Source organism: Cyprinodon variegatus, unplaced genomic scaffold (genome assembly GCF_000732505.1).
Source record: "Cyprinodon variegatus isolate N-32 unplaced genomic scaffold, C_variegatus-1.0 Scaffold357, whole genome shotgun sequence".
In the NCBI taxonomy this organism is placed as follows: Eukaryota; Metazoa; Chordata; class Actinopteri; order Cyprinodontiformes; family Cyprinodontidae; genus Cyprinodon; species Cyprinodon variegatus.
In genome coordinates this window covers 812,984-833,591 of record NW_015150810.1, presented here as the reverse complement: position 1 = coordinate 833,591, position 20,608 = coordinate 812,984, and the positions used below count along the sequence as shown (strand labels likewise).

The following is a 20,608-nucleotide window of genomic DNA, read 5'->3' as shown; positions in this document are numbered from 1 at the left end:
ACTAAAAACACATTTGTTTGGGATTGCCTTTGACTGTTCTACTGAAACATCATTAGTTCAACTTTATTTTTTTTAGTACAATTGTTTTTAATGTTCTTTTTTGTTATTTTATTTTTTCCTACTTGGTTTGTTTTATTTTCCTATATTTTAATCATGTAAAGCAATTTGCATTGTCTTTGTACTGAATTGTGCTATACAAATAAATTTGCCTTGCCTTTAGCTAACCAATGAGTGTTTGTGTTATATGACTCATCAATTAAACTAGTTTTCACATGACGTGAAATAAATATTTATAAACATTAAACCGAAGCCAAGAGTAACGAGAAACGTTTTAAAAACGTATAGAAAGTACAGATACTTGTGTGAAAATGTAATGAGAAGTCAAAAATAGGAAGAAAAATAAGTAATGGAGAAAAGTATAGATACCTAAAAAGGGTACTTAAGTACAGTAACAAAGTATTTGTACTTCGTTACTTGACACCTCTGGATACAGCCTACTCTCCTGCTATTGTTCACAAAATGCAAGGTAGGTTAAACAACAGCCACATTTAATTAATGGAAAGGTTTTAACCATTTCTGAACTTTGGAGTTTACACTTTAGACAGAATTAAGATGTAACCTTGGAGTAATGTGTTTAAAACAAAAGAATAGTTTTATTTAATATACCAGATTAACACAAGGATTATTTATTGAATCACTGACTGGATATTTGCAACCTGCTTTCTAAACAACTGGCTTAAACAGCTAATTACACACAGCTACATGTGCCTTACATTCGTATTCATACTGGATGTATTTTAGGTTACAAACACAACCTTTAGTGCATGATAATGGAATGCCATAAAACAACAAAACATGGTACAAAATTATGAAGTGGAAGGAGAATCAGTTTATTTCTTTTTATATATACAAATAAAATCTGAAAACTCAAGCCATTTCTGAGATGAAAATACACACTATTAGATTGTGAAGGTATTTTGTTGCAAGGAGGTTAATTCGAGTTTCAGACATTTATCTGTAAAAATTATGAAAAGGGTTTATATTTTCCCTCCACATCAAGATGATTTACCCTTTTTTTGGATAGAATCACAATGAAATACCCTGGAGTTTATAGATGAAAGGTGACATAATATGAACACGTTTGCGAGGCACTGAATGTACTCTTATGATGTTTGCTTATTATAGGGCATTTAGTTAAATATTGGTTCACAGACCTGAATAAGCAAATCTTTTTGAGACATTATGATTATTATAGGGCACAGCTAATTCAACATCACCTACACCAGATATCAGTCTTCTTTATAAATGAAATAAATCAATATTTGAGCTCACTCATTCCAAAACAGTTAATTTAAAGATATACCATCCTCAGAGTAAATTACCCAAAGAAACATAAAATTCATTCATCATATCAGGCTCCTCCAAGATTAGGTACATAAAGGAGCAGAAACTGAGCAGAATTTAATTAACAATAGCACATATAGCTGTCTAAGATTGCCGATGTTAGTGTCACAGAATCAACAGTGCAAAATTACAGAAGTACAGGACGTTTGCAACAGAAACAAACGGTTGAGGAAGTTTCTTCATAACCAAGCATCACATTGGTTTTGTGTTACCATCATTTAGCAAAGTTCGGACATCAAGTCTAATGAGGTCTTAACTGCAAAAGACCTGAAGGCCACAGCAGCGCCTGTTCAGATCAAGCTCTGCGTCTCTTCACAGTCTCTTTTTGATGAGCTTCTCCAGTTTGCGGATGCGAGATGACTCTTGCTCAGGGGTGGGGGCACTGAAGGACAAAGATGGGCCGCTGTCAGCTCCAGAGGGTGGAGTGGGTAACCTCTGCCTGAAGAGCTCCAGCATGCTGCTTTGTTCACTGCGCTTCAGACCCTGTGCATCCACACAAGCAGGCACCAAAAAAAATACAGTGAAAATAAAATATAATGGAGCACACTTGAGATAGTGAAACACAATATCAATTTGATTTGATTTCCTAGGTAACTTTGAATGTATCAAGGTATACCTTTGTTTTGTGACCCCTAAAATCTGTCCATTATACTGTCTGCACAGTTTGAAGTTATTTTCATAAGAAGCCAGAAAGCTGTATGGGGCTCAGAGTGACTGTTTTAAAAATACATCTGGCAAAGTGTCATGTATGTTATGCAGCCCACTGCAGGCAGTACCACAGCAGACTGCCAAACTATAGCCCCTTCTTCACCGACTTGTTTCGGGGCAGCTTTGCTCACTTTTTAGGCTTTTCCATAAAGAATGGCTATCTGGAACAGCTACTATTTTTAGCACTTGCTTGCTTACAGCTCCAACAAAGTTGAGCTGAAAACGTGATCTCAGAAGACTGTGGATCACTGATTGACTACAGGGGCGGCATCACTAGTCCCAGATTATTTTAATACCTCGAACCGTTAAACCTTTGGCACAAGGCTTATTGTGAATATGAGGACTAGGTAGAGTTAGCATCCTGTAAGGCTAGCTTACTGTCACATCTGGCTGATATTCTTCTTTTTTAAACTCTAAAGCAGGCTTTGTCAGTTCCAGCCACATCTAAATGGTGTCCTGCAGCGTTTAGATGTGTCTCTGCTTCCATACCAGAATCATAAATTACCTCCTCAGCATGCAGTCAGGTTTTCCAGAGTCCTGCTAATGACCTGATTATTTGACTCAGGTGTGTTGAAGCAGAGACATCTCAAAGGTGCAGGACATCGTCCCTCAATGCCTGTAATTGAGGAAGCCTGTTCTATAACGTCCCTCTCTGTCCTGTACCTATCCAGGGTGCCTCTTCTAGCTGCTCACAGGCGTCTGTGGTTCTCCTGTTTCACTCTGATTCCAGCTACAGCAGGTCTCCCCTTGTTGTCGTGTTTGTGCCGCTACACTGCACATTACTTTTTGACTATAGGGCGGGATATTTAATAGGGCGATGCCACCCACATCGAGATGATTCTCAATTGTAATGGAAAATCACAAAAACGTGTCGAGCTGACCCAGTGTACCTAAATCAATTTACCTAGTGTGGGTGCTAATGCAAAAAGAACACGACTAGAACTTTCCTTTCAGTTTATCCTACTTTTTTTTTAAAGCCCTGCCTAAGAAGTGCAATTTTAAGAATGGTACAGAACTTTAACAAGCCATGGTGTGCTAGCTCAGTATGAAGACATTTTCATATTAACGCCTGGAACAACGAAGGATGGTGTGGTTACACATCTTGTTGCCACGGCAGCATTGTGACAGAAATTTCTAACAGATATTTTAGTTCAACAGTAAATTGACAGTTTGGGTTTTTAATGTGGTCTTCATTTAGAGTGGGATTTTAACCTTACATAAAAAAATAATTATAATAATTTTTTTGCATAAAAATATAATTTTATAGGGCTTGGGCGTCATGACGTAATTACTTTGCGTGGCCGCCATGTTGATGGCCTCCTTTACCGCTGCTCAGACTACTGCCTACGACTACTGCGTACTGTACTCTCTCTTAGCCGTGTTTTAATTTGATTCATTTCACCTTAACTTGATTTCAACCATGGTAAACCGTTGCTGTATTGTGGGCTGTAACAGCGCAACACATGATCGCCATGGGAAAAACATAGAAAATGGGTTAACTTTCCACTGCTTTCCTGCCTGGAGGCGCAACCATGAAGACCAAGTGTCAGAGATAAAGAGTCGTCGGCTAGCTTGGATCGCGGCTGTAAGACGGCCGAACATAACTTTCCACAGTATCCCGATGTCAATGAGAGTGTGTTCCCTGCATTTTCATTCTGGTAAGTTAATGATGCACGGTTTAATTTTACGGCCTACAGTGTTTCTTTCCTTCAAGGTTTTACGGGAAAATAATAAAAACGGCAGCGGGAAAAGGTTCAAATACGTGAGAAACTCAGAGGGTTTAGGGAGGGTTGGCAGTTAACATTACTAACTACACCTTTGAAACACATAGAAGCTACGTAGTTAAAAGTACATTAAATTCGTGAGTGGTTGTTAGCACTAACGGTTAGCAATTACTAAACTAGCAGGTTCCAGAGCCCGTCTAAGCACAGCATACCTTTGTACGGATTACTGTGTCCGCACTGTTTGCTGGCTTTATGATCTGCAGCTCCTGAACCCATACATTCGTGAACTGCACATGAGACTACAAGGACTTGTAGCTTCGGAACTGTTTTAAAGTATAGGCGCTCACTCATCGGGGCTTCACTCATTGTTTGGAACTTCATATGGATCCAAATTATTAATAATGCTGATTTTGTCAACATACCGGTCCCTGGCTTCTCTATTTAATGTGTCCCGGTAAATTCCAGATCCTTTTCGGGATTTTAACATCTTTTTTCTCTCTACTTCTACGTCTCTTCGGTCAACAACAACGCTGTATCAGTGCTATGTTTAAGTTCGCGTAGCCATCAACATGGCCGCCACGTCCCACAATGCAACGCGGATCCCAAGCACTATTGTTCTGTCTTAATCGTAAAAAATGCCTACATTTACTTTTACATCTCTAATAAACAAAATGCAGCAAAAATACATGTTCTGCGGGGAAATACAGACTACAAACTGAATTAACAAAACCTCCCTTTTACAGGAAGCAACCCTTAAAATGATAATTTTTATTTAAATCATCCAACTTGCCTTCATGTCCAAAATCTTCTGGAAGGTCTCTGGGTTCCCATCAGCCAGAAGTTTGATGTAGTTGTCAACAAACACCACTGGTGGTTCATGTGGGGCCATCACCACCTGTGGAAATGAGAAGAGTTTATTGAGGTTTTTTGGCTCAGAACCTTCTGCTACCTTCCAATGACCAATCACTGGACAACCCTAGAGGTCTATGAGTGATACCAGATGGTACTGCAATCGTTGGGTTTCTACACCTAAATGGACCACATCAAAAAGTAGAAACCTCAAAGTAAAGTTAGAATTCAGGTTTTACTTAAAGCCTACTTCGTACTGCTGACGTTTTTTGTGTTTGAAAACAAGTCACATCACATATTGATGAATCAGATTAACTTTACTGGAAGTCATAGCAATGTGTTTAAAAATGTATGAGTTATAAACTGCTGAAAAATAAAATGATCTTAAAAGTAGGAAATCAGTATTGAACAACATTTTTTTGAGAATAACTGAAATGACTGACAGCATGAACGAAATGCTTCTCTCAGTCTTCAACTCCAACACAACGTTTTTAGGTTTTACATCCCCTTTACACAGAATAAAACGCATGAGCGGCACACGGTGCGAGTGTAGAGGAATCAAAGCAGTACTGGAGGGAAGAAGAGCCAGGAGAGCCTCAGGATTCCCTGGAATTCTCTGTTTTCTTATGGGACCTACTGACTGAGTGATTTACTCTGCAACTGTACTGGAGCCAGGCCAAGAGAAAGGCGGCTGGGGACCTTAGAAAAAAAGAAAATGTAAGAGTTAAGACTGAAAAGAGGACCTTAAACGTCAGAGCAAGCAATGAAGGAATTCAGCCTGGACAGGGGTGGGGATGGGGCTGCCTTTGAAATGCTCCCCAGAAGAAAACTTCAGAAGGAGAGAAGAAAGCTGCAGCTATGGTGGGCTGGGCTGAGGAGTGTGGAAAACCGCCACGTCTCACAGGCATTGTGCAGGCCAGGAGAGGCCATCTCAGACACACAGAGAAAGTCTTATGTTCTTTGAACATAACTGAGCTGTGGCTCAAAACACATTTGGAGGAGATTCATCTTTTTTCATTCGAAGCACAAAATCTGACAGCTACTATGAGAAGCCAGGCTCTTTAATTGACTTGCTGTAGTGCTTTGTTTTTACGTTATTTTAAATTCTGAGCTTTACATTTTATATTGCTATTTGCATATCTTTGCAATGCTATTATTTTACCACAACTTTGTATTGTTCCTCCTCTCTTTGATGTTTTTTGCTTCTCTGTGGCCAGCTTTCATCTTTCTAGAGTCCTCTTGTTCGGTGGCATTTTGAGTGACATTTTCCAGGTGAGGATTCAAAGCTCCCTTGATCCCTGGTGCTGCTGTAAATGTGTCTCTTAAGCCCTTTCACAAATCTTTCCATAATCTAACAATGATAAACCCACACAGAACTGTCACCCCACTTACAAAATCCCTCCAGTTCCCGCTGTAGCATTTTTCAGGACATTATTCTTCTTTTAATATTGTCTAACATTGTTAAGCTATTCTGTTTTCTTTTTCTGTGATTGGGATTCCTGTCCTGTTAATAGCAAATGTTCCACCAAGGTTTAGATGATGGGACAGATGTTCACACATTAGACTCTAAAATGCTTTAGTATACAATGAGGATGAGTCAATGAGTCCCAGATGCCCAGTCCCAGTAGCTACACCTCATCCCTGATCATCAGTTCTCCACCATCATGCATACTAACTGGTGTGAGGTGTATAGTACATGACAATATTCTGTGTTTGGTGTTCTTCTAACAAGCCACTGAATATTCTAGCCAGGTTTGTTTGTTTGCTTTGTTTCCATCTGTTCTAAGGACGTTGTCCAAAAATTGTTCAATAGACAAATGTCTATGACTGATTTGGGCAATTAAAACAATGTGGTCTGCTGACAGCAGCCAGCATTCTCACCAACTGTATTTAACTGTTAAATCGAAATTAAGAAAATCTGCTTTCTCTGATCTCTGCCTTTAGGTTCAAGCTGGGATCCATGTAAGGTAAAGATAATAGCATTCTATCCGGTATGAAAGATCAAGACTCGACAAATCATTGAAAGCTTAACATTACTTCAACAGCACACAAAATGGTCCTTTGGGATATAGTATTTAAAACATACCATCATTTCTCTAATACACTGCCTCTCTGATGTACACTAATAAGCTACAGCCAATTGAGATTCATTTATGCAAAGTTGCTCTGTTCAGTATTTTTTAAAATATTATTTACTTTGATAGGCCAGGCTTTAGCTTTACAAAGAAGTCATAGATGATTACCCTTTTTTACTGTAGAGTTGTGATAATATGCACGATGCAAACAGAGGCCTGTAGAGTCAGAGATGGAGCTCTTGGGGTTTTTGTTTGTTTTCTTTTTTGTTGCAATTTCAGAGTCTGATCTGATCTTGTGGTGAGTCCTCTAAAATGTTTACTACAGGCAGAAAATTGTACCATCAGAAACTGAATCTGAATTGCCCGGACTGAATCTCTATTCATGGAATATGAAATGCAATGGTTTGAAAATGAATTTCACTAAACTGAAACTAAATTTAACAGAATTCATTTGCTTTAAAAATGTATTATATTTTACTGAAAATTCAATAATTCTATTTTTATTTTCAGTTATATCATTTTAATTTCAGTTTGAAAATGTGGCTTCTTTGCATAAACATAACCAGGTCCTTAAGCCACGGTGCAATGAAACACTGACTTTTGACATTGGTTTGAACTTGCCTCATTTTGAGCTTTAACAGTGGAGCATACATGAGTTTGGTGACACCTACCAAGCTCATTTAGGGTGCAGCTAAAAAACAAAACAAAAAAGTAAATTAATCTTAATGTGTTAACCTGTGGCTTTTGGACCCAGTTGTCTGACACTAAGAAACGAAATTATCAAACTCAAGGACAGAAATAGACTAACTGAATTTTTTTTATGCAACAAAATACATTTACGAAGCACATGAATTCTGTTTCAAACCAATAAAAGCAGTGTAATGAAAATGATTTCCAAACTAATGCATTTAACTTTAGGTTACATAAATAAAGATCCAGTCAGGGCTATTCAGATTCGAATGGCAAAAGCTTCTGCAATAGTCTTCTCCTGGGAAGGTTGTCAGTTTTCCTACGTGTTCTCGGTCAGCCTTTAAAATGGACTTTAAATAATGTGGAAATATGAAGCTATTGTTCAACCTTCCCAGGTTAAACAATAGCTTCTCTAAGGTCATTGCTGATGTCTTTCCTTCTTCCGATTGAGTTTAACAAACCAGTTTGCTCCAAATGTGGAACACCCCTCTATTTATAGAGGCACTGATGCTTGCTGAATATCAAAATATTAATTGCATATGATTTATATTGGTGTACTTAGTTGTTTTCAATGTCACTTATGACAAACGTTTTTTTCCTATAATTTTGTTTGTAATTGATGGAGCTTAAGCACCCTTACTGCAAAGCAGTGATGCATGTAAACAAAGCATTGGAACTAGAAAAGCAGACAGTTCAGAGTATTTAGCAACCGGTAACATGAATATTTCCCAAATGAAAACAGATTACATTTATGCAACAGGGAATAAATGCAATTGTGTAGAAAAGCTGATTTGAATATCATTTATGGAGGATCAAAACTTTTGTTAATATAATTTACCTCCTTGGATTATTTGCATAAGCTCTCTGGGGTATAAAGCAAAACTTAAAACAATACTGCTTTAGTATAAACCTCTGGCTGCTCTTTAATGAAATAAACATGGAGCTGGAAACCATTTGCACACAACCAATAAACACTTTAGATGCTCTGAAAACAGACTTTTTCTGTAACGGTAACCTAGATTCAGAGTAAGGACACTGCACCCTGGACTGGAATGTGAAACAGTGAAAGCAGAGGGATTCCAGTGTTGACCCTTCAATAGATTTATCATTGAGAAGTCTGACTCAAGGTGGAAGGAGTTACCTGAGAAGAGACTCAATGTTACATGCTGGCCAGAAGCTTTTCTTTACTCTCGTTATTTGGGTTTAAAACAATGCAAATAAGTCATCTGTCTGTTTTGTCTCATCTTCGATGTAATGCTGATAGTTCATGACTTGTTTTCTTCACAGTATACATGCCGCAATTTCTGCTCTTTTCAGTCATTTAGCTTGTTTTTATATAAATATCTGTCATTGGTAAAACCTCCTATAGACTATCTGGCACTAACGTTTTCCTCCTTATATAATTTCATAATGTCAAGCCTTTACAATGAGTTGCTCTACTCTGCTTTCACAGTAATGCACTTTATTCAATCAAAGGCCTGTATCCAGCCTTATCTTCTGAAACTGGGTAGATCCACTCTGGATAAATTGTGCCTTCAAGCTATCAGACAAAACCTGGAGTGGGCTGATGTGAATAAATTTATACAACCCTGGAAAAAGGAAAATGTTTTAAATATGTCTAAGGTAGGATAAGTGGAAATCAATGGATATACGTTTAGGCAATACCTTCAGAGGACTGTGTCAAGGATTAAAGAGACAACAGAGAACAGACTGAGACACAAAATCAAATATCAAATGGTGACAGAAGTGCTTGTCAAACTGTCACTGTCTGAGGCGAAGCAAGTGTGCCAGAAGGTCTTTGTCTAAGCTCACTGATCTACTGGTTTCACTGTAAAAACAAGGCTTAGACAGCACAATCAGAGCAGATCAGACTCGGTCCTGTAAACACAAAGAAAGACCAACATGAGGAAGGAAAGAAGGCCTCCTGGGAGCGCTGTACAAATCAAAGGAGCATGCATTTCTCTACACTCCTGAGACTGTTAATTAGGGTGTGGTTTGTCTGTGGCTGCTGCATACCAGTGTCCTCTTGAGTCTCCTAAGGTTATTTTAAAGGAAGGTGAAACGTCTGAATCCTGTGATTGCCTGCGTCTTCGTTGGAAACATCATCCAATTTGCAACATGGCACATTGCATGTGTGGGAGGGGGGGTGGTGTCAAAATTAGACACACACACACACACACAAACCTTTCTAAAGGCTCAACCACATGCTGGTTTTAAAGATATCTGCCTCCTCTTGGCCCGTTACTCATTCATTAAACCAGAAGAGCTCCAGCCCTGCTCTCTACTCGCCTCATGTGAGATGAGCTATTTTGTGGAAACATGCTCATAAAGTGCTATTGTGAGAGGGGTTAAAGACACAATTAAAGACCAATTCTGCCAAAAATAAACTAACAGCGGATAATCTGCTCAAGTGACTAACTCGAGGCAAACATTTAAAGCTGGCTCAGTGGTCCGACCACAAACACTGAAGGGGAGACTGTTTGTTTGGCCTGTTGTTGCTTCTCATGATTGGACCTTGAATCCATGGAAAAGCAGCCACAGTTCTGGTTAGGTGTTTACTAGAGTCATCATGAGCACAAACGTGACTCCTTTTGGGATAATAGTGATTTATTTCCCGGTCAAATAAAGATTAAATAAATAATTATTTGAGACAATTTATGTTTCAGGATGAAACCTTCATACAAAAAATATAAAAAGAAAAAAGTGTTTTATGGATCAGACAAGACAACAGTTTGGAGAAGGTCACACTCACAAGTCTGAGATGAGTACAGTAACTGTCCAGTTATGTAGTAGGCTGCAATATGGTGGGAGGCTGTTTTAATGGACTTCATAACAAAGATGGAGGGATGAGAAGGGAAAAATCCAGCAATCATCAGAAAGTGTTACAATAAAGTTCAGGAATGGCCTTGAACTCTATCTTACCGATGTCTAAACAAATGCATGTTTTTTTGTGGAGCCTGCAAACCGATGCTTATCCAAAATTCAGAGGAGCATTATTTTAACATGTGAGCCCATGCAAAATATTAATTGTGTGTAAATTAATATAATTTAGCTCATTTTGAGTTTTAACATTGATATACTTTCTTTATTCTTGGATTTTGTGATGAAAAGAGAACAATTATAAAAGGTGGATGTAAACTTCTGCCCAGAAACTGATTAGACTTCGCTCTGCCAGTCTGCTTTTAGTCAGACGTCTAACCCTGTTTAAATGTATGTGACGGCACTTCACCGTCAACTCTGCTAAACGGCAAAGCGGGGATAAAGACCAAACAATTCAGATCGCACACATAGGCCATAAGAGGAGGCTTTAAAGGGCATCAATTGAAAGGTCTGCCAGTAAAAAAAACGACCATTGCCGACTGAGCTGCTCGAGTTAAATGTTATGTGAAATGTGAAGGGTCCTAAAAGGACAGCAAATCACTGATGCTGTGTTTAAGTTGGACAGTCATGTATTTAGAGTCAAACTCAGGGTCACTTAAAAGCCCATTAGTTAAACAGATCCTGAGGGATCCTTGGTTTATCTCGGAAAGCTATACTGTTTAATCTACATGGCCTTAAGGGGTGAGGCTGACTTTTTCCAAAATACTTTAAATGGAACTTGGACTCCTTCTTATTTCCCCCTATGACTAAAATCCACAAAATAACACGTCTGAACAGAGCTGAAGCAGAGGGATAGTAAATGATCCTCCATGCCTAACCTCCTCACCTTTAATATCATCTCTGCTCGCGTCATGCCTTTCACAACAATCTTAGTGTAACTGGCAGGCGCCTTTCGGAGCACCTGGGAGCCTATGGACGGAAGATCCAACAAAACGGTCTTCAGGGAGTGTGTATCTAGAAGAAGCTGTTGGAGAAAAGGAGCAGAGAGTCTTACAATGTCAAAAAGCAAAGTGCTGGCCAACACAAAAGATTTCAAATAATCCTGGTGCAGATTATGCTCACCTGTTCAGCTCCCACCATGCTGATAGGCTTACATCTAAACAGGTGGTTAATAAATTTAGGGATGAAAGAGCTGAAGAAAAGAAAGAAGAGACAAACATTGAGCAAACCTTATTACTTTGCTTACGGCGAGAAAACAAAAGCCAGACTGTTTGTAATACTTTGTAAATTTGATGCAAAATTGTGTGAAGTATTTTCGAGTTGAGGCAAGGTTGTCTCTGATGATGGGCACATTCTGCTTAATGTGCATAATGATTGACGTGACATACGGACTCTGGTCACCAACGTGCTCCACACTCTGCCATGGCATCTGAAGGTCAGGATGAGAGAGAGAGAAAGAAAGGACGGGAGCTTGAGATCAGATCTGGTTGCAAACACATCTAATTAAGCAGCTAACATTATCTGACAATCTCTTTAATCTAATTACATGTAAAACAATGACAGGATTATAATGTCCTTCTGGGTGGGAGCAAGAAGTTCAACAAAACCACCAAGAATGCATTGTTGGGACATCTATTAACATTACAGGCAAAAATATGTTTATTTGTATTTCAATGAATAGCAGCTGTGTTTGATTTAATGCAATTAAATGAGCCGAATATTTAACAGTGTTTTTTTTTTTTTATTAACCTTGCTCATAGCACTTAGAGCGGGATCACAGGCTGCATCCAGATCTTGGACCAGCAGCTGGATACTGTTGGAGATCACACTATTAAAAAGAAACATAAAATAGGAGACCATTAAAATGTGCTTGTTGCAGAAAAGACGGGTATGTTTAGCTTATTAACTGCAAAATGCTTACGTGCTGAATGTGTCCATCTCCCCGGTCAGATTTATCCTCTCCATCAGCACCTTGTCAACTTTCTCCTTAAGCTTCTCTTCCAGCTGAAACATATCAACAAGAAATTTAATGCACAAATACAAAAAGCTTCGTCTGTGAGAGCGCATCTGTAAAAACATTTTACTACAGATGCTGAAAACCGGTTGGGTAGAGCGGTAAACAGAACTTTACATAAAATCAATTTTTTCTGCATTTGCAAACATCGAAATATAAAAAAAATAAAATAAAAAGATTTTATATGGACATGCCTGTTGTGTGGTGGCCAGACAGTATTCTGCTGTACTAAGGATGCTGCAGATCAGGCATAGCTCATCTACAGTGAACTTCGCTGCCTCGTAACCTTCCTTTTCCTTCAGCAGGCTGGTGATGGTGAGCCCCCCGCTGTTACTGCTGGATCTGGACACATTGAAGAAGGTAGCAAAACGAGAAGAAAAAAAAGAAAGATTCAGGATTTGGAAAGTCTTGAAGAATCTTTTTGAAAGGTTCTTTAGTTTACAGCCCCCTGTCTGAACTATAGAAAGATTAATTAGAAAATGTTAGTAACCTGCAGCACCATGTAAAAAAATTCACTTGAAATCTGGCCCTAAGAGGCTAAGGATATATTGGACCTTAAAGCTAGAATTAAAATCTAATGGTTTTACCAGGTTAACTATGAACTCTGACAGAGGTTCTCTTTGGGTCGTAGTTTTCACGATAAAGCTCAACCTGTCAGTAAATCCCTTCACAGAGCCTTTTTTGTTTTTAAACTTACTTTGCGGAGGTTCTGTGTCCTAATTTGACAACCTGAGATTTTAAGTGATTCTCTATACTCTATTAATGAGGTGTGGTCGGGTGAATATCACGTAACAGGGCCCTTTGTTATTTTGTCCCAATCAGAGGTCATTTCATCATACCTATTTGCCAAAATTGGACTTAGAACTGAAGTGAAATAAACTGAATTGTGCGACTCTTTGATTACGCATCTCCACGAACCATTATTTACTGAGGAGACAAAGAAATAAATCAATTTGGAGCTGGTAAGTATAGAAGAGATGTGAGGTGGGAGAAATGCTAACACATTAGAAAGAAATAGGGGTTGAAATGACCCAGAGTGTTTAAAGCTGACAAGTGTGTTTGCTGAACTCAAATAAGCTTCTTATTTGGCCTTGAATAGGATTGTTATTTAACATGTATCATCCCTACATGGACTCAGTATCAGCCATAAATCCAGTACCTCTGTTAGTATTAGAAGGAGGTCAGACTGACACCTTTACGGATTATGACAGCTCAAACTGTGAGAACCACTTAAATAAGCTTCACTATTATGCTCTCTATCGATTACACAAACAGTCAGGTTTAAGGAAAACCGATGACAAAACTGGCTTCCTTTATGACCAGGGAGGTAAAAGATAAGTTAAACTGGGATATTTTGCAAAACTATTCGCAAAATAAGTGTAAAATAGCGGAATTTTCTTTAACAGCTTAACTCACTTGTAGTTAATAATTATTGTACTAGGGGTTGGATTTACATTTGAATAAAAGTCGTCTTTTACAGACATGATCAAAAAAATAACTGTCAACTTCTACATGATATATGAACATTTTCAGCAATTTTTTTCTGATAATTTAATTTTTATCAGATATGCAACTTTGAGTTAGATAAGCTAGCTGATAATTATTTTATTTTAATCAAAGATAAATTTTATAAATAATTTTAATCAAAGATCAGATGTGATCAAAAGGGAGTCTAATTACTCTCTGAGTGAAGGCAGCAGAATATCTAACTTTAACCTTTAGAGAAACGAAAGGGAGGGTAAAGTTTAGAAAAACAAAAGTTATTTAAAACCTATTAGCTTATATTTATGTTCTGGACCACACTGAAGAGCAAATTCCACACGTTTTACTTTGCAGGAATGCTAATATATTGAATCAGCAAAATATTTTTTTCTGCATGATTTCAAAATAAAAACAACACATTTAGTAAACTGACTCAGTGGTCTGTTTTTTTTCTACCACTTGCGTTTAGTTGTAATTGCACTGCTAGTCTCATATAAAAGGATCATTTAATATTTTGTATATTATCATAAGAAAGATAATTCTGTAGCATTTAATATTTGTATTTTTTTCTTTTTCCTACTTAATACTATGCTTTACCCTCAAATTTTAATCAAATCTCTACAAGGAAATAAATAAATTTCAAACTACAGGTAAAAATGACATTTTAATAACTGAGCCACAATGGATATAATTATAAACAGATGTAAAAATGGGGTCCAAAGAGGGCACACTGGCGACACAATATTACTAAACGTCATACACAGACATGTGGGTAAAACCACAACATAGTTCAAGCTCTTTTGAGGGCCCCTTTCAAAACCTCACAAAACTAATTCACAGCACACCCCACTTGATGGGTGTCTGCAAGTGTGTGGATTTCTAAAGAGTCTAAGTGCATCCATGACAGTATTTGTATACGGCTAAGAATATGGCACGCATTAGCGGCAAACACAGTGGTGTAAATAGCATGCACAATTATCTCAGAATGCATCTGTATGTGTGTGTGTGTGTGCTTGTGTGTGCACACACCACAGCCTGGGATGATTTCTGATGTGGCTGATGAGCAAGAGATGTTTTCGCTGGTAGCACATTAGGCTTTGCCACAACATAACCAATTCCAGTTCGCTCATGGCATGCCATCCTAATCCATCAAACACAGAACATGTCGGTTTCATATATAACTGCAAACCAGGCCTGCAATTTACCAAAATGAATGAACAAACACGGGTGTGGCAGCCTCAAACAAATGAGTTTGTTACCATCTAGAAAATTGTTGTGATTCCCAAAGCTGGGTTTGTTTACTGTTTTTAGATATGCTCTTTACCAACATTAAAGTTTAGTGAAGCATCAAAATGATCATTAGCCTTACTGCTGATTGTTTATAGCCACTGTTGTGAATTGAAATAGAAAAAGCAAAGAAAAGAAAGCCTGAAAAAGGCTAAAAAAAAAGCCACTACGGCTCTGAGACATCCTAATTGATTGATGGGCATTATATTTATCTGAAAAAAAAATCCAAGAAACCGTCAGAGGAGGAAGCATGTTATTAATCAAAATCAAGACAGCTTAACTTCTTACTTTGATGGTCTAACTGGGATTAAACTCAATATTCCTACTTGAAATTCTAGTCTTAAATTTCTAAATTATACTAACAGCAGTTGACTTTTTTGCATTATAAGCTGATTAAAAGTTCTAGCTTGATGATTTTTTTTTGTTAAAAATAGAAAACAATTTGAAGAGTAAATTCCAATATGCAGTGGTAGGTGTATAATTGTGAGGTGGTAAGAAGATACTACAGTTTTTTACTACTGCACTTGATGATTATTTTGTTAATTAATTAATCTGTTGATTATTTTTTGATCAATAGATCAAGATTAGATTAAGGTGAAGATAAAACTAATCTACTTATCGAGTTCTGGATAAAGTATTTTGATAGACATCAAAATCTTCAATCCAAAATGTTTATATATATATTTTTTTTTACATTTTTGGTATAATTGCTGCTCTATTTGGGGTTGCTCTTATAATTAATTGCATGTTTTAGAGTCTCTATGCTCCAGGTAACAATAGATTATTTATAGATTACTTAATTTGTGCCATTTAAATAACAGATTAATCTGATTTTTTTTAGCCCTACAGTTTTTAAAATGTTTAAATGTGTTTTTTATTTTGTTTAGCAACCTAAGTTAGCCATTCGTATAACCAATTATTTCAGGGATCAAAGACTATAAGCTTTACAGAACTAGAGACTGAAAATACTGCAGATTCATCTTTGTCAGAAGGATGCAGCTTGACCAAAATTGTTTGGAGAGCATTTCTGAACACCAGTTTCAAACTCACTTAGAGATCATTTTCAATCTGAGCTATTATTCTGGACTTTAACTGATCCATTCCAATACAAGAATATTCCCTGGCCTAAATTTCCTTTATATATTTGGCTGTGTGAACATTTAGGGATTTTCTTTCAGCTGCTCCCTGTAGCAAGTTATTACAACTTGTCTAAAACAATCTAAGGCACAGACCTGGACTGCTACACCACAGGGGGACTGTTGTTGCATTTAGGAATTCTGGATTTGAGGGAACCCTTCTGTGTTCATTAATCACATAACATCCCAATGGTACCCAATGAAAATTGCTGTAGCAATGTGACAAAATGGGAAAAAGCTCAAAAGGTCTGGATAATTTTTTAAAGACTTCGGTTTGTAGATTGGAGGAAATAAAATCTTTAACTGAATCTGCAACTTAAGTTTTGTTTTGACAATTCATTTTCAAACAAGAGGGTTTACCCCGACTCCTTACTTCTATCTGCCAATATTGCTGAGTAATCTATTACATAGCAGAGCTTTTTAATTAAGCATATGTTGAAGGGAGCAGCCCCTCATGACCCCGCTTGGGATAAGCGTGTCAGAAAATGGATGAATGGAGGAAGAGAGCAGAGGGATGTTTGCTGATAAAAACACTCAGTGTCCGAATGGAACACAACTACTGCTTCCTTTGCCTCAAACTTTGAGCATATTGAAGAAAAATGCAGATTTGGTTGAATGATGAAGCATTAAAATATTGTTTTAATAAGAAACCTCGCCCGCCTACATTTTACCTTGCTTTTCCAAATTTAATTTGGAGTTTAACACAGTTTTACACTAATAACTAAAAAAAGAGAAAGTAAAGCATTTTCATTATAATTACATAGCGTGACAAAGAATAATTAATAAACACTAGCAACATTTAGTTACTCCTAGTAGGAAGTAGATTAACTGCTCTCCTGTAATCAAGCGGCCAGGGAGAATCAATCTTAATTCTTTCGCGCTTCATTATTGGAGTCTGTGTTTGTTCATTTCAGAGAATCTGAGTTAAAAGAAAAAGGTCAGAGCGCTCAAATCTCACACATATAAGGTGTGTTACCAACACTGTAGTTCAGAACCAGGAACAAATTAATACCTGTGGAGAGTGCAGAGACCTCTGATATGAGATTAAGGCTTTCTTAAAACCCAGCCAGTCATCCAAGCAGCTGTAGAGGGATGTATATTTTCAAAAATACATCTTCCTGTGGCTTATTTTTCAGATATGCAAGTATTTTTACCAATTCTGATATCCCTTTAAGAACCACATTTAAGAAGATACTGCATCATGAAAAAGTATACATTGTTTTTTTTCTGTTTTATTCATTTGTTTTTCAGTTTCAAGTTATGTTGAAATATGCTTCCTTTAATACAGGAAAATAAAAACTAGTAATAATAAACCTGGAAGTATTTATTTATTTTTTTTTTGGGAGGGTACTGTTATATTTATATTCCCTTTACTTCAATTTGCGTAATATGATTTCAAAGTCATCAATTCTTTTACATTACTCTTTTAAATACCTTAATATAAAATTCAATTTAACTGGCTCATTACATAATTTCCTTTACTGATTGCTGTAAGTCAGAAACATAAATATGATGGAGTAATGCTTTTTGGTCAGCGTACCCACCTGTGATGCCTCCCTATGTAGTCATCAACTACCTAAACAAACACATTTTATGTTTTAACAAGGCAAACCTGATCCTGATTACAGTAAGACCTGCAAAATTGAGATATTCCTAACATGAAGTAAGATCTAAGAAAGCATCAGACCCTAACCCGGATCTAAATCAACTTAAGAACAGAAAAACAAAAGGAATCATCCAATAAAATATATCAAACAGCAAGTGTTAGGGTTAGTCACACTAAAATAACTTCTCGTGGCTAAAAATAAAAGACAAAATTAAGGTTCTGGAGTTCCCTACTTAAATCCTATTGAATTCAATTAAGGTGCAGCTGCTGGACCTTAAGCAGATGTCAACATTACTGCAACCTAACAGCGTTTATGTATGTTGAACTCCAAAGACTCTGAATATCGTATGATTCTGATCATTGGGTGTCTTTTATTTTCTCAAATTAAAAAATGATCTTACTTTGGCAGGTTGCCAGAAAGGATCTTCCAAGCATATTCTCGGAGGAACTTCTGGAAAATGGTTGAAAGGGCGATCATGGGTTCGCCTGTGCTCAGTTGGGAACACTGGACCATACACTTCTTGTAGTAAACAAAGAGATCGGCACAGCTAGGCAGCACTGCCCCGCCTTCCTCGGTGCCTGCCTTGGGGGGGCCTTGTGCTCGGAAATCAGCCACAAAGCGGTCAATCAGTTCCCCAAGGTTCCTGCAGACAATATAGGTTGGTTTAAACACACTTGAGCAGCAGACTTTGGGCCATATTGAATAAAGTGAATTAAACTGTACAAAAACCATAAAGACATGATGAGTCCTGATAAATAAATAACAAGCAGAGAGACTGCAAGCCAACTGGATAAATATACAAGAAAGCGCCACTTGTGCCAAATTTGCAGTGCTGCAGCTCCACAGCCAGTTGTGTCCCAGTTCGCCTGAACCAGGCAAATAAAGCCAAGGACAAACAAGCAGGCCACTGTTCTCCACAGCCATGTCCCACTGGGGACAAGCTGATTTGGCCTCTGCTTTTGGACTGAAGTGAAATGAGGTTTTAGCTGTAGCTGCCTTATGGGTCAATCCTGTTCCTTTGGACAGGAAAAACAGCATNGGGACTGATTGATGTGCAGTGGGTCCAAAAAGCGTTCTGGGGCCAGCTCTCTATACAACCTGCTCTTAAATCTGTTTTTTGTTCCCAAACTGCTGTTATAAGTGGCTGTTGCTCACTTGTCTTGGGATTCTATGTAGACATATAGATGAGGTTCAAAACACTTGGAGATAATGCCGTGGAATGGATTGTCAGGAGCTTTGGGCTTCCTCGGCTGAAAAAAAAAAGAAAAAAGCTTATGGTAAATCAAGGAAAAAATATATTTATGCAAGGTCAGTAATCTAAAGTTGCAACTTTTTTTTTTTTTTTTTTTTTTAACTGACCTTAGCAAGATCTTCATCCTTTTCTGCTCCCACATCCTCCCCTGGCTCATCCTCTAAAAAAGGGTTGGTTTGGTCTAGAGGGCTCTCTGCTCTCTTCTGCTGCTATAATAAGGAAACAATACAACCTTTGCATTGATCTCTAACACACAGTCTGTAAAAGTGAGCTTTCAAAGTTTCACTACTGTCTTATAGATCTTTTTATGTGGTGCTTGGTTATTCAATTCATTGCCACCAAATCCCCGGTTGAAACACAAAGCTTACTGGGAACAGGTCTAAAGTTTGCTTCAGACAAAAAAGGCTTGTGTGAAGCCTAAATGTCATGAGGTCAAGGCGAGGTTGGCCCACTCGGCCACAACTAATCATGTCCCTTATTATGTGCCTTCACAGCGAGCGTCACTTTCCCCTTCATGCAAAACACATGACCTGGATTATAAGGTGTAATCAAGGGTACTGGGATGGAAACACATGAAGGTTAGCAGTTCCATTCCCAAAGTTTTCATGAGAAAGAAAGCTGACCCCTAACTGAACAAAAAGACTCCTCTCAATAAAAAACATGATTAAACAAAATTCCACTGCATGCAGTTTAATCAATTTATTTTATGATGGCTTCAGGTGTTTGGGAGAAAACATAAAGCCGGGCTTTCACTGTGCGATTTTTTGCCCTTTGCTGGGCGACTTTCCAGTTATGCAAGTATTATTCGAAATGGGCCAACTTTTAGCCTGATCATGCATCGTGGTTCATGTAGTGTACAGAGGGTAAATAAGATGATCAGAAATCGTGAGGTCGGGAGAAAAATCAAACATGTTTGATTTTCTCCCGACCTCACGATTGCCCGTCGTGGGCAAATCGCTCGGCGGGCAAACAACGATTATTCTTTTTCTTCTTCCTCTCAGATGTAAACAAAGAAGCATGGCGGGGATGCAAGTGAAATGGAATTCTTTCTGTAAAATTGACAGAGGATAGTAGCCACGTTTGCTCTTTTTAGGGTTTTCAGCACAAAATTGCACAGATTGCCAAGGCAGCGCATTTCTCACTAGTGAGCTTCATATTCCTCTTCTACTTATTTGGCTTCCAGATAGACGAGTCAGAGCCGCTCCATCTCACTGCGGAGCTGAATCCCACATTGTTTTCAGACGTACTGTGTGATCAGTTAGATTGCATCAGAGCATTGCGCTGCACTGACATCGTGAGCTGTGAACTCACACTGTGCGACAAAAGCCTGCGGTTTTGTTGTACAACGTGAGCTGCAAATGCTTGCAACGATTGAAAAAAAAATATAAAAAAATCGCACAGTGTATGCCCAGCTTAAGTATAATGAAGAGCCAGTAACACAACTCACAGGTCTGGGATATAGTTGCGGATGCGTTTAAAGCAGGATCAGTTGAAAATGTGAATTTATCTGCCACACAGTAATGTTTATTCCACCATTTGGCAAAGAGAGGATTAATCAGA

The 20,608-nt window shown here is 37.9% G+C and overlaps 1 protein-coding gene across 1 annotated transcript in view; it reads right to left on the bottom strand.

Moving 5' to 3' along the window:
• Positions 1-660: 660 nt before the first annotated feature.
• Positions 661-20,608, bottom strand: part of vps53 (VPS53 GARP complex subunit) — a 42,834-nt gene continuing 22,886 nt past the window's right edge. Inside the window, exons 12-22 of the mRNA XM_015386152.1 lie at positions 19,156-19,257; positions 18,952-19,046; positions 18,197-18,439; positions 12,479-12,626; positions 12,192-12,274; positions 12,020-12,098; positions 11,551-11,699; positions 11,393-11,462; positions 11,157-11,294; positions 4,627-4,731; positions 661-1,887 (exon numbers count right to left, since the gene is read on the bottom strand). Coding sequence (XP_015241638.1) covers positions 1,717-1,887; positions 4,627-4,731; positions 11,157-11,294; positions 11,393-11,462; positions 11,551-11,699; positions 12,020-12,098; positions 12,192-12,274; positions 12,479-12,626; positions 18,197-18,439; positions 18,952-19,046; positions 19,156-19,257 — 1,383 coding nt within the window. The 3' untranslated portion in view covers positions 661-1,716. The remainder of the gene's footprint in view (positions 1,888-4,626; positions 4,732-11,156; positions 11,295-11,392; positions 11,463-11,550; positions 11,700-12,019; positions 12,099-12,191; positions 12,275-12,478; positions 12,627-18,196; positions 18,440-18,951; positions 19,047-19,155; positions 19,258-20,608) is intronic.